This window comes from Mustelus asterias, unplaced genomic scaffold, assembly GCF_964213995.1.
Source record: "Mustelus asterias unplaced genomic scaffold, sMusAst1.hap1.1 HAP1_SCAFFOLD_1102, whole genome shotgun sequence".
Taxonomy (NCBI): domain Eukaryota; kingdom Metazoa; phylum Chordata; class Chondrichthyes; order Carcharhiniformes; family Triakidae; genus Mustelus; species Mustelus asterias.
In genome coordinates, this window is record NW_027591047.1 from 29,705 (window position 1) to 42,237 (window position 12,533).

The 12,533-nt window shown below is 46.4% G+C and overlaps 1 protein-coding gene across 2 annotated transcripts in view; it reads right to left on the minus strand.

Moving 5' to 3' along the window:
* LOC144487891 (villin-1-like) overlaps positions 1-12,533 on the minus strand; it is a 52,095-nt gene that overhangs the window by 15,604 nt on the left and 23,958 nt on the right. For both annotated transcript variants that reach the window (XM_078205942.1, XM_078205943.1), the window contains exons 10-15: positions 11,149-11,302; positions 10,171-10,271; positions 7,744-7,881; positions 6,242-6,400; positions 5,025-5,201; positions 2,617-2,762 (exon numbers count right to left, since the gene is read on the minus strand). In XM_078205942.1, coding sequence (XP_078062068.1) covers positions 2,617-2,762; positions 5,025-5,201; positions 6,242-6,400; positions 7,744-7,881; positions 10,171-10,271; positions 11,149-11,302 — 875 coding nt within the window. The remainder of the gene's footprint in view (positions 1-2,616; positions 2,763-5,024; positions 5,202-6,241; positions 6,401-7,743; positions 7,882-10,170; positions 10,272-11,148; positions 11,303-12,533) is intronic.

Genomic DNA, 12,533 nt, shown 5'->3' on the forward strand with positions numbered 1-12,533 from the left:
TGGCAAGGTGGCGTTCCGCCTGATCACATCTTTCATGACTTGGCATCAAGTTATTCCCGAACTACGGTTCAAGGATCAGTTTGACAAGGTGATATTGTTGAATACATAATTCCCTTTTTGTGATGTAGTCGAGGTTGTAGCCATAGGATCAAGGTATAAAATGATTAATAAAGCCACCGCAGTCGTCGACAGGAATGCTGCCCTGGGTGTGATTAACAGCAAAACACGTTTCTAAAATTGTATTTCTACATCAGCACCGTTTGATTCATCCCAAAGTGCTTTAACTTCAAGGGACGTTTGAAGTCATTGTTATAACGTGGGATCTTGCTGTTTGCGTTTCCTACTATTGGGAAGTTGGGGAGAGTAATTGTAGATTGGGAGGTAGGAAGTTAGAATTTGCAGTTTGTAAAATGCGGGAGTGGGGAAAGCATTGCGTGGTCCCGTTAAAAGATGGTGCTTTTTCTGTGCTTAGAGATTTAAAAAAATGCAAGTACACAGAGAACCCAGACTGAAACATTTGTATCGAAAGGCCAAGCAGCAGTTTTTAACCAAGGCAACAGGCTTTTGAATTTAGCCAATCAATTTGAATCAGGCACTTAGATACCAAAAACCTATTAAATTTAAATCTGATGGTTTTGACAACCTAGGACTAATCCTATCGTGGGAAATATTGATATGTCATGACGGGTATAAAAGAAGGGGACAGTGGGACAAAGAGTAGAGCAACTGCCACCTGCCAGAGCCAACAGCCCTCTCTCAAGGGAGAGAATCTCTGGCTCTCAGCTTCATCTGTGTCTTAGGGAAAAGCACCATCTAGATAACAAAGGTACCAAAGAGGAGAGAAGCTCCAGACAGAAGAATCAACAGAGAAGGCCCAGAATATTCCAGAAGACACAAAACCTGACTGTAATTAGAGTGACTAAATTCTATTTTGTTAACGAGTGGGAATTGGATTTATTTGAACAGCATACCCAGTAGAATCTTGTTTTATTCGAGAATAGTTAGAAGGGATTTATTTGGTTTGTTAATAGTTTAGTTAATTTGCTCACCGTTAGATGAATGAATTGTTACGTGTTGATTTTAGAGAGTGTGTCAGGGATTTATTTTGTATTTAACCACTAGAAGTTGCTGAAGAGCAGGTCACTGAAACATAGAAGATAGGAGCAGGGGGGAGGCCATTCAGCCCTTCGAGCCTGCTCCACCATTCATCACCATCATAGCTGATCATAGAATCATAGAAACTCTACAGTGCAGAAAGAGGCCATTTGGCCCATCGAGTCTGCACCGACCACAATCCCACCCAGGCCCTACTCCCATATCCCTACATATTTACCCGCTAATCCCTCTAACCTACACATCTCAGGACACTAAGGGGCAATTTTTTAAGCACGGCCAATCAATCTAACCCGCACATCTTTGGACTGTGGGAGGAAACCAGAGCACCCGGAGGAAACCCACGCAAACACGAGGAGAATGTGCAAACTCCACACAGACAGTGGCCCAAGCCGGGAATTGAACCCAGGTCCCTGGCGCTGTGAAGCAGCAGTGCTTCCAACTCAATAGCCTAATCCTGCTTTTTCCCCCCCCCCCCCATAACCTTTGATCCCATTCACTCCTAGTGCTATATCCAGCCGCCTCTTCAATACATTCAATGTTTTGGCATCAACTACTTCCTGTGGTAATGAATTCCACAGGCTCACCACTCTTTGGGTGGTGAAGAAACGTCTCCTCATTTCCGTCCTAAATGGTCTACCTCAAATCCTCAGACTGTGACCCCTCATCTGGGCTCCCCCCACCATCGGGAATATCCTCCCTGCATCTACCCTGTTTAGTCCGGTTAGAATTTTATAAATCCTCTGTGAGATTCCCCCCTCATTCGTCTGAATTCCAGCGAAAGAAATTCTAACCTGGTCAATCTCTCCTCATATATCAGTCCCGCCATCCCTGGAACCAGCCTGGGAAACCTTCCCTGCACTCCCTCGAGAGCAAGAACATCCTTCCTCAGAAAAGGAGACCAAAGCTGCACACAATGTTCTAGGTGTGGCCTCACCAAGGCCCTGTATAGTTGCAACAACACATTCCTGCTCCTGTACTCGAAACCTCTCGCAATGAAGGCCAACATACCATTTGCCTTCTTTACCGCCTGCTGCCCCTGCATGCTTACCTTCAGCGACTGGTGCACAAGGACCCTCAGGTTCCGCTGCACACTCCCCTCTCCCAATTTAGCGCCATTCAGGTCACACCACTTCACACACACACACACACTTTTTACAGATTATAGGGCGAGGTATTCCTCTTTGGCTGTTAGTTCTCAGAGGGGGATCTACCTCTGCTTTATAACAGCTACAAGCAGCAATGTGGTAAGTGACCAGGTCGTTTGTAAACATATTGGACCCTTCCTGATCTTCAAAATAACGTGATCTTGCCTGATGCCACCCACCCGAAAGAGCAGACAAAACCTCGGGTTTAAAAGCTGCACAAGAAAGATGGCTGCTCCAAAAAATGCACATCTTCCTCAGTGCCATTGAGAGAGGGAGTGGCAAGCGTGATTCCTGCTGGACAGACTTGCTCAAATATTGTCAGAGTGGCCTTGCCCTCAGCAGGCAAGGGGTGTACCTTTTACCGTTGGCATATGGTCCCTTCCCTCCAAGAGATACCCAGAAGTCAGCAGGTTCTTGGCCCTCATACACGCTTTGCTTATCCTTCCTGGAGATGATGTCAGCCACACTCTTGGCAACCTCTCTCTCGTCACCACTGCACCCCTACAGCAGAAGAGTGAAGAGGAAAGTGAAGGTGATACAAACTTGACCTTCTTACTCATTTTATTGTTAATATTCTTCCCTTCATCCTAAGGAAGGCATCACAAATTTTCATTTAGTCCACGAAGCCTCCATTTCTAAAAGGTGGCAGGGTGGGAATTTACATTGGGGTGAATGAATAAATTGCCAGCATCCCTTCGTAGATGAGGCAGGGTGGGGAAAATGCCAATTATGTAAGAATAATCCCCCCACCCCGCCACCAGGAGCATCCAATGCATTGAAAGGATTGTGCGTGTTACGTGATGCAAGCGTTGACTCCACAAAGTGAGTGAGGAAGACAATGAGAGTTTTTTCCTCAATCAACATTGGTCTTCACCTTGGCCGGCAGGCTCGTGACTTGCTCATTTTCAAATTCACAAGTCTAGTTGATTCAGTATTCATTCCACATCCCACCCTCCATCATCACCTTCCTCCCATTTAATCAGGCCAGGTGTACCAGGATATAAACTCACTCCCACTTGTGGCGGATGGATTACAGCTTGTTTGAAGGGACTAAATTAAGGGAAACATAAAAAAATATGAAGAGTCACATTTGGAATCAAAACTGTTTCTCTCGCCACCAGATGCTGAATCGTTCCAGCATTTCCTGGGTTTATGTAAGACATCGGTGTTATGGTTCAGGTCAGAAACTCCAAAGTTATTTATGGAGCCCACCTGAATCTTGAATTTGGCCAGGATAAGCACAAGATGCTTCACTTCAGGTACAATTCAAATGACCCAGTAGGGAGCTTTATCAAACAAATAATATAGTTAACATGTATATTAAAAAAATTAGCAAGAACTTTAATCAATACAAACAAGAAACAAAATAACCACGATAACGTCTAACCCTTAAGTATCTCTGATGTATTCCAATTAAAACCAAAACCCATAAACAGCAAAAACCCTGTTCACAGGTTTAACAGCACAGACTACTGCTCACGTGATAATTAAAACTTGAGTCCTTTGGTTGAAGTCCGCACTTCTGTGGATTCACTCCGAACAGTTTGAGAATCAGACAGCTTCCCAAAGCACCAGAGAGACTCCAGTCCAGCCCCCAACAACAGCAAACTTCTACCCTTCAGGAAAACAAGATCTGAGAATCATAGAATCCTACAGTGCAGAAGGAGGCCATTCAGCCCATCGAGTCTGCACCGACCACAATCCCACCCAGGCCCTATCCCCATAACCCCACGCATTGGCCCCAGCTAATCCCCCTGAAACTAGGGCAATTTAGCGTGGCCAATCTATCTAACCCGCACATCTTTCGGACTGTGGGAGGAAACCGGAGCACCCGGAGGAAACCCACACCGACACAGGAAGAATGTGCAGACTCTGCACATGGTGACCCACGCCGGGAATTGAACCCGGGTCCCTGGCGCTGTGAGGCAGCAGTGCTAACCACCGTGCCACCTTGTTACCCTAAATTTGAATGCACATCTCATTTTACTTTCCTGGAACAGACATTTTTTTCTGGTGTGAAAGAATTCTTCCACAAATCAATCATGCATCGCCATCACCTGCTTTCTGAACTTAATGTGGAGATGCCGGCGTTGGACTGGGGTGGGCACAGTAAGAAGTCTCTCAACACCAGGTTAAAGTCCAACAGGTTTATTTGGTAGCAAATACCATAAGCTTTCGGAGCACAGCTCCTTCGTCAGATGGAGTGGAAATCTGTTCTCCAACAGTGCACAGACACAACTGATTTCTGTGTCTGTGCACTGTTGGAGAACAGATATCCACTCCATCTGACGAAGGAGCTGTGCTCCGAAAGCTTATGGTATTTGCTACCAAATAAACCTGTTGGACTTTAACCTGGTGTTGAGAGACTTCTTACTGTTCTGAACTTAAGCCAAGGACTTTGTCAAATGACACTTTTTCCAGAACTGCCCTAGCTTAACCCAACATGAGCTGTTACTTCCATTAACAGCTTTGGCTGGTTTTCAGCTAACCAGCAGAAATTTTCAGAAACAGCAGGGAGGAGGAGGAAAACCCTTCTTTTTAAGCTTGCTGTCCCTTCTAAAACCCAACTGAAACCAAAAATAACTCTCGTCACCGGACCTCCTCCCACCAATGGCATCACTCAAGGCTGTGAACATGGGACACACCGACAGAGATCATGTTTTTATTAAAAAACCCTTTCTTAAAAAAGGTACACTGCCACCACATGGGAATGACTATTGGACCCCAATGTTAGAGCCGAGAGAGAGTCTGAAGCATTCTCACCTTCCCATACCACAGAAAGCAACGATCACTCGTCTTCAGCACAAAGACATCATTGGAATTGAGGGAAGCAGAGCGTGCTGGGACTTCAAATGTCTTGGTGTTGTATTCATTCTCACCACGAACTTGGAAGAGATGCATGGGGGCATCTTGTTCCTTCTCTGCGTCGATGTAACTCCCCTGAAAAAAAGATACCAGATATTGTTTTAAAGTTTATTTCATAGAAATCATAGAAACCCTACAGTGCAGAAGGAGGCCATTCGGCCCATTGAGTCTGCACCGACCACAATCCCACCCAGGCCCCACCCCCACATATTTACCCGCTAATCCCTCTAACCTATGCATCTCAGGACTCTAAGGGGCAATTTTTAACCTGGCCAATCAACCTAACCCGCACATCTTTGGACTGTGGGAGGAAACCGGAGCACCCGGAGGAAACCCACGCAGACACGAGGAGAATGTGCAAACTCCACACAGACAGTGACCCAAGCCGGGAAGCGAACCCAGGTCCCTGGAGCTGTGAAGCAGCAGCGCTAACCACTGTGCTGCCGTGCCGCCCAATTTATTAATGTAAGCCTACTTGTGACACTAACATTGCAATGAAGTTACTGTGAAAATCCCCTAGTCGCCACTGGCGCCTGTTTGGGTACACTGAGGGAGAATTTAGCATGGCGAATGCACCAACCAGCACGTCTTTCAGACTGTGGGAGGAAACCCACGCAGACACGGGGAGGACATGCAGACTCTGCATAGACAGTGACCCAAGCCAGGAATTGAACCCGGGTCCCTGGTGCTGTGCTCCAAACCACAAGGTATATAAAGCCAGACAAGACCCCAACAATTTTCTAACCCAAAGAGAAAATGCTGGAAAATCTCAGCAGGTCTGGCAGCATCTGTATGGAGAGAAAAGAACTGATGTTTCGAGTCCAGATGACCCTTTGTCAAATTTTCTAACAATTTCCAACACATTTCTACTTTGGCATAAATGGTGAGTGATTCTGCTGAGAAATTAGGAATCTTTAATCAAAACCAGTTTAATTCATAATATAACAAAATGAAGCAGGAGAAGTGAATATAGGTTATGACGGAGAGGATCTGGAGTCAGGTCCAAAAGGTCAGTGGATGTTCGAGACCGGTTCTATTTCTGGAACGTCACTGCAGAAAGACTGCGCACATCCAAACCCAAGTTTCCTGCCCTTCGCCCACCATACCCCACTTACCTCAAAAACTAGAAGTTTGCCTTTGAAAATGGCAAACAAGTGTTGCGGTTCTTTCCCCATGGTGACACGGACTTGTACAGGCTCCCCATTGTACTGTTGGTCAAGGCTAACGGCCTGGTAGGCAGAGGCTGTGATGTCACTCTGACTAGCGTGCTTACCCTGAAAGAAAACAGAAGGCAAAACCCGATCAAAATGTCCTTGTGTCTTCCCAATGAAGCTTACGGCACCTCACATACCTTCCATATTAGATGGATAAGAAGATGAAGCAGGAACAAGAGTAGGCCCTCAGCCTGCTCTGCTATTGCGTGAGATCGTGGCCAATCTTCAACATCCAATGTTCACTTTACAAGCACAATAAGAAGCCTCACAGCACCAGGTTAAAGTCCAACAGATGTATTTGGAATCACGAGCTTTCAGAGCGCTGCTCCTTCCTCAGGTACAGACTCACCCGAGGAAGGAGCAGCGCTCCGAAAGCTTGTGATTCCAATTAAATCTGTTGGACTTTAACCTGGTGTTGAGACTTCTTACTGTGCCCACCCCAGTCCAACGCCGCATCTCCACATCACTTCAACAAGGAGTGATTACACAAGCTAGGATTGCCTCAAACTTAGAACATTTAAATGGGGCTATTTGATTCACAATATTATTCTATTTATAAACCCCTTGATTAGATTCCAGTCTGTAACTCACTCCCGGGTATCTGTTATTCTATATATAAACCACCCTGAACCCCTCGATTAGATTCCAGTCTGTAACTCACTTCCAGGTATCTGTTATTCTATATATAAACCCCCCCCAAACCCCTCGATTAAATTCCAGTCTGTAACTCACTCCCAGGTATCTGTTATTCTATATATAAACCAACTGGAACCCCTCGATTAGTTTCCAGTCTGTAACTCACTCCCAGGTATCTGTTATTCTATATATAAACCCCCCCCAAACCCCTCGATTAAATTCCAGTCTGTAACTCACTCCCAGGTATCTGTTATTCTATATATAAACCAACTGGAACCCCTCGATTAGTTTCCAGTCTGTAACTCACTCCCAGGTATCTGTTATTCTATATATAAACCAACTGGAACCCCTCGATTAGTTTCCAGTCTGTAACTCACTCCCAGGTATCTGTTATTCTATATATAAACCCCCCCAAACCCCTCGCTTAGATCCCAGTCTGTAACTCACTCCCGGGTATCTGTTGTTCTATATATAAACCCCCCCAAACCCCTCGATTATATTCCAGTCTGTAACTCACTCCCGGGTATCTGTTATTCTATATATAAACCCCCCCAAACCCCTCGCTTAGATTCCAGTCTGTAACTCACTCCCAGGTATCTGTTATTCTATATATAAACCCCCCCAAACCCCTCGCTTAGATTCCAGTCTGTAACTCACTCCCGGGTATCTGTTATTCTATATATAAACCACCCCGAACCCCTCGATTAGTTTCCCTTACTCACTCCCAGATGAAATTAGAGTTATAAAGGGTGCAGTGTGACACGGACCTGCCAGATGTAGAGGATGTGATGGAGCTTGTTGCTGATAGCGTAAGTGTACAGAACCAGGTAGCAGTTTGCACTGTAGAAACGGCCATGCTTCCTCTTCTCTATAGGCTTCAGCTCCAGATCCTCAATCACCCACTCCTGGAAGCAGATCAGATTGGTCAGTGAGGGCAGAGAGATTGCAGATTTCATTTGCATCCTGGCTTGCAGGAGGCAGGGATAGTGGGATTATCCTGAGGCAGTGGGAAGTGAAGACAGAGTCAATGGATGGGAGGCTGGTTTGCGTGATGGATTGGGCTATGTTCACGAGCTTTTGTAGTTCCTTGCGGTCTTGGGCAGAGCAGGAGCCCATACCAAGCTGTGATACAACCAGAAAGAACGCTTTCTATGGTGCATCTGTAAAAGTTGGAGAGAGTCATTGCTGACGGGCCAAATTTCCTTAGTCTAAGTAGAGGCATTGGTGGGCTTTCTTAACTATAGTGTCAGCACGGTAGCACAGTGGTTAGCACTGCTGCTTCACAGCTCCAGGGACCTGGGTTCGATTCCCGGCTTGGGTCACTGTCTGTGTGGAGTTTGCACATTCTCCTCATGTCTGCGTGGGTTTCCTCCGGGTGCTCCGGTTTCCTCCCACAGTCCAAAGATGTGCAGGTTAGGTTGACTGGCCATGCTAAAATTGCCCCTTAGAGTCCTGAGATGTCTAGGTTAGAGGGATTAGTGGGTAAAATATGTAGGGATATGGGGGTAGGGCCTGGGTGGAATTGTGGTTGGTGCAGACTTGATGGGCCGAAGGGCCTCTTTCTGCACTGTAGGGTATCTATCTATCAAGCATGGGGGGGGGGGGATCAGGACAGGTTGTTGGTGATCTGGACACCTAAAAACTTGAAGGATCTCTGGGGCAGACAGAAAAAGTGGCAAATCTAAATCATTTACAGACCAGTGATTGGAGGGAAGGAAGCCCCATGTCTCTTACCCCTCCCCATTCCAAGCATCAGGTCATATTCAGTGATGCACCATCAACCGAGCAAAGGCTAGTTTGTATGCAAGAACAAATAGGCTTTTATTTGCAAACGACTTGGAGCACACCCATGCCGATGAACTGGTCCAGACTGAGGCAGGGGGGTGGGGAGCAGTCGCCTTTATACCTGGACCAGGGGCAGGGGGGGGGGGGGGGGTGAAAGAGGAGTCTCGGGTAGGGCTGGCAGGGATGTGTCCAGGCATGTCACATATACAGGTAATAAGCTAACAGTGGTTTACCACATTCAGCATGTTTAATTAGTGACACTAAACCCATTGTTGAACAGACAGTGCCGGTTTGGAAAGTTGGACTAACCAAAGAGGTGATAAGTGCTGAAAAAAATGAGCAGCCAACCCAATCCTCGGTGACACGTACCAAAGCGACTGACACGAAAAACTAGGGAAATAAAAGCAAATTACTGCGCATGCTGGAATCTGAAACAAAAACAGAAAACCCACAATGCTGGAAAATCTCAGCAGGTCTGGCAACACCTGTGGAGAGAGAATAGAGCCAGCGTTTCTCGAGTCTGGATGACCCTTGGTCACAAGCTATGGAATGTGTTCCCTTGTTGAAAGTTAGAAAAAGTAGGAGAACCACGAGAAAAACTCTGGAATCCCATTGCCACTATCCCTCGCCACAGCCACACCAAAGTAAATGTGTGATGGAGTCGAGGAGATAAAACACCATTCCACAAGATTATAGAATGGATAAATTACAGTCAGGCCAATCCCCTACCCAAAAACTCATTAGTCTGTAAGTGAATTTAATTGATTCAACCCAATGCACGATGGAGACTTCGTGCAGTTTCATTCTGCAAATTAAAACCTGCCTTTTTCAAAAATACACGTTGAAGTCGTAATTGTGAAACACCTTTTACTTTATTTTAGATGATTATCTATAACTACGATCGCCTGCTTTTATCTGTCCCATTACCACAATTCAGCATTTGCTGCCATCATTATTTAATGAACCAAATCATCGAAGAGCTCTCAATTGGAGAACTGCCAAACTAGATCTTTCTCCATATCAATGTTGAGGTCAGTAGCCTGGCCAACTTGCATTTATATAGCGCCTTTACCATGGTAAGGAATGCTCACTCGGCAGGGATGCTAATCAAACATGAGCTAGGTAGGAAGATGTTAGGATTGTGATCCAAAGGCTTTAGTCAAAGTAGTTTTGAGGGCCATCTCAAGGAGAGGGAGGTGGAGAGGTTAGGGTGGGAGTCTCAGAGCGCCAAGAATCTAGGCAGCTGGTGGCAAGATTGGGATGGAGCGAATGGAGTTGTAACGGAAGGACCAGAATTGACAGAGAGAAGAGATTGAAAGGTTGTAGCGGGCTTTACAGAGATAGGGAATGGGTGAGGCCGGGGGTGGGAATTTTTGTTGAGTAGATTGTGTGGAAATGTGCAATGGTACCTCTACATCACCAGATCCATCATCCACCATCCTCTCACGGGCTGCGAGCTCCGGCTTGGCATGCATGCTCATGGCATCAAACTTCACCTGCTCAACTTTGGCTGGATAACAAGGGCAGAGGGGAATACAGAATGGTTACAGCACAGAAAGCAGCCATTTCATCAGTCACATCTCACTTGGTTCTCTACGAGAGCAATTGGGCTATTCCCACTCCCTTGCCTTTCCCTGAATCCCTGCAAATATTATCCATTTAGATCATTATTAAACTCCATTCTGAAAGTCATGGTTTAATACTCCCGGGTGGTATATTCCAGATCCTAATCACAAGCTGCACAGAGGATGTTCCTGATCTCATCTTGGATTTTCAACCCTTCTGTCAACAGGAACAGTTTCTCTCCATCTACACGGGCAGCACGGTGGCACAGTGGTCAACACTGCTGCCTCACAGGGCCAGGGACCCGGTTTCAATTCCAGTCTTGGCTGACTGGTGCAGAATTTGCACATTCTCCCCGTGTCTGCATGGGTTTCCTCCGGGTGCTCCAGTTTCCTCCCACAGTCCAAGAGATGTGCTGGTTAGGTGCATTGACCATGCTAAATTGCCCCTTTAGTGCCTCAAGACATATAGGTTAGGGGAATTAGCAGGGTTAATATGTGGGTCACAGCGATAGGGCCCCGAATAAGATGCTCTGTTGGAGAGCCAGCGCAGACTCAATGGGCCAAATGGCCTCTTTCTGCTGTCCAGACCCTTCAGGGTTTTGAGCACCTGGTACCAAACCTCCTCAATTCTCTCTTTTCCAAGGAGGACAATCCCTGTCCCTTCTCCATTACCCCCCCCCCCCCCCCCCACCCCCCACACACACAACCAAAGCTCCTCCCCTGGCATTATTCTCTTCAAATCAAAGTCAGGTGGCCAAACAGCCCCCTGCCCGCGCTGCATCCCCCAACCAGCCTGTCCCACCCTGGTGCAGGTTCACGTACCGATCTTGCCGACGCTGTGAGTTTTGCCCAGGCCGGCTGTCTGATACTTCACCGTCCACTTCTGAAAAAGATGCTTAAAGAGTGCTGACTCGGCACCATCATTCTCCGACTCAATGTTCACAGTTGCACAATAACCCTTGGCTTTAATGAAGCCCTGAGAATTAAAACAAGAACCACAGCCGTCAGCTCCTCAATAAATATTTAACTTGCATTTATATAGCACCTTTCACGGCCACAAGACATCCCAAAGCACTTTACACCAATTGGCTGTAACTGTAGGAGGCGCAATGACCAATTAGCACTCAGCAAGCACCCACAAGCAGCAATATCAGGGCTAGATAACCGTGTTGAATGAGGTTGGTTGACTCGAGACAACAGGGAGAGCTCCCCCAGCTCTTCGACAAGCAGTACCATGGGACACTGACACACCCATCAGTTCATCATCTCATCCCAAAGGCTAGCAACTCCAACAATGTGGGGCTCCCTCGCTATGGTCGTGCAGTGCCAGCCTGGGCTGGTGTTCCAGCCCTGGGAGTTTTATTTGAATCCAGAACCTGGTGACTCAGAGGCGAGTGTGTTGCCAACAATCAACTTTCACTCGCATCTCATTTTACCTCGGAACCCCCTGATTACCAATGTCTAAATTCAATCCCGACCAAAGTTAAAGTTTATTTTATTAGTCACAAGTAAGGCTTACATTAACACCGCAATGAAGTTACTGCGAAATTCCCCTGCTTCTGAAAAGGCTGACATATTTGCTTCGGAATAATTTACTAATTGGGTGGGGGGTTATGGGGATAGGGCAGCGGGGTGGGCTTGGGCAAGATGCTGTTTTGGAGAATTGGTTCAGACTTGATGGGCTGAATGGCCTCCTTCTGCACTGTAGAGATTCAAGTTAAAGTTCCCTGAAGAACATTCGCTCATGTCTTGATAACTCGGTATAAACTGACCATTGCTTTAAAATTCAAACTGAATTTAAAAGGTTCAGTGTATCCAGATGGGTTTGAACGTGGTTGGGAGGGTTTGCATTGTGGTCAACAAGGGATCAGTTGTGTGGGAAAACAGGGATGGACCAGACGGTCTTTGCCAGACCCTCATTGTTTGTTTGTCTATTTACTTCCTTCACACGGTCAGTAGTTAAAGGGTTACTATTCCTAAATATGAAGGAAAAAATCACCCAAACCAGAGGGACGGCATTGATCCAAGGCTCACCATTTCTCTCAGGGAGGTGAAAATTAGCCAATAAAATCCTGCCAGCAACATACTGAAAATTAATCCGCCATCTTACTTAACCATCCGTTCATGTTGATGTGAAGTACTTTCCAGGAGAAACCAGCTGATGCGCGATTAATTCACTCGGGAGGCTAGGACGTACCCGGGAATAA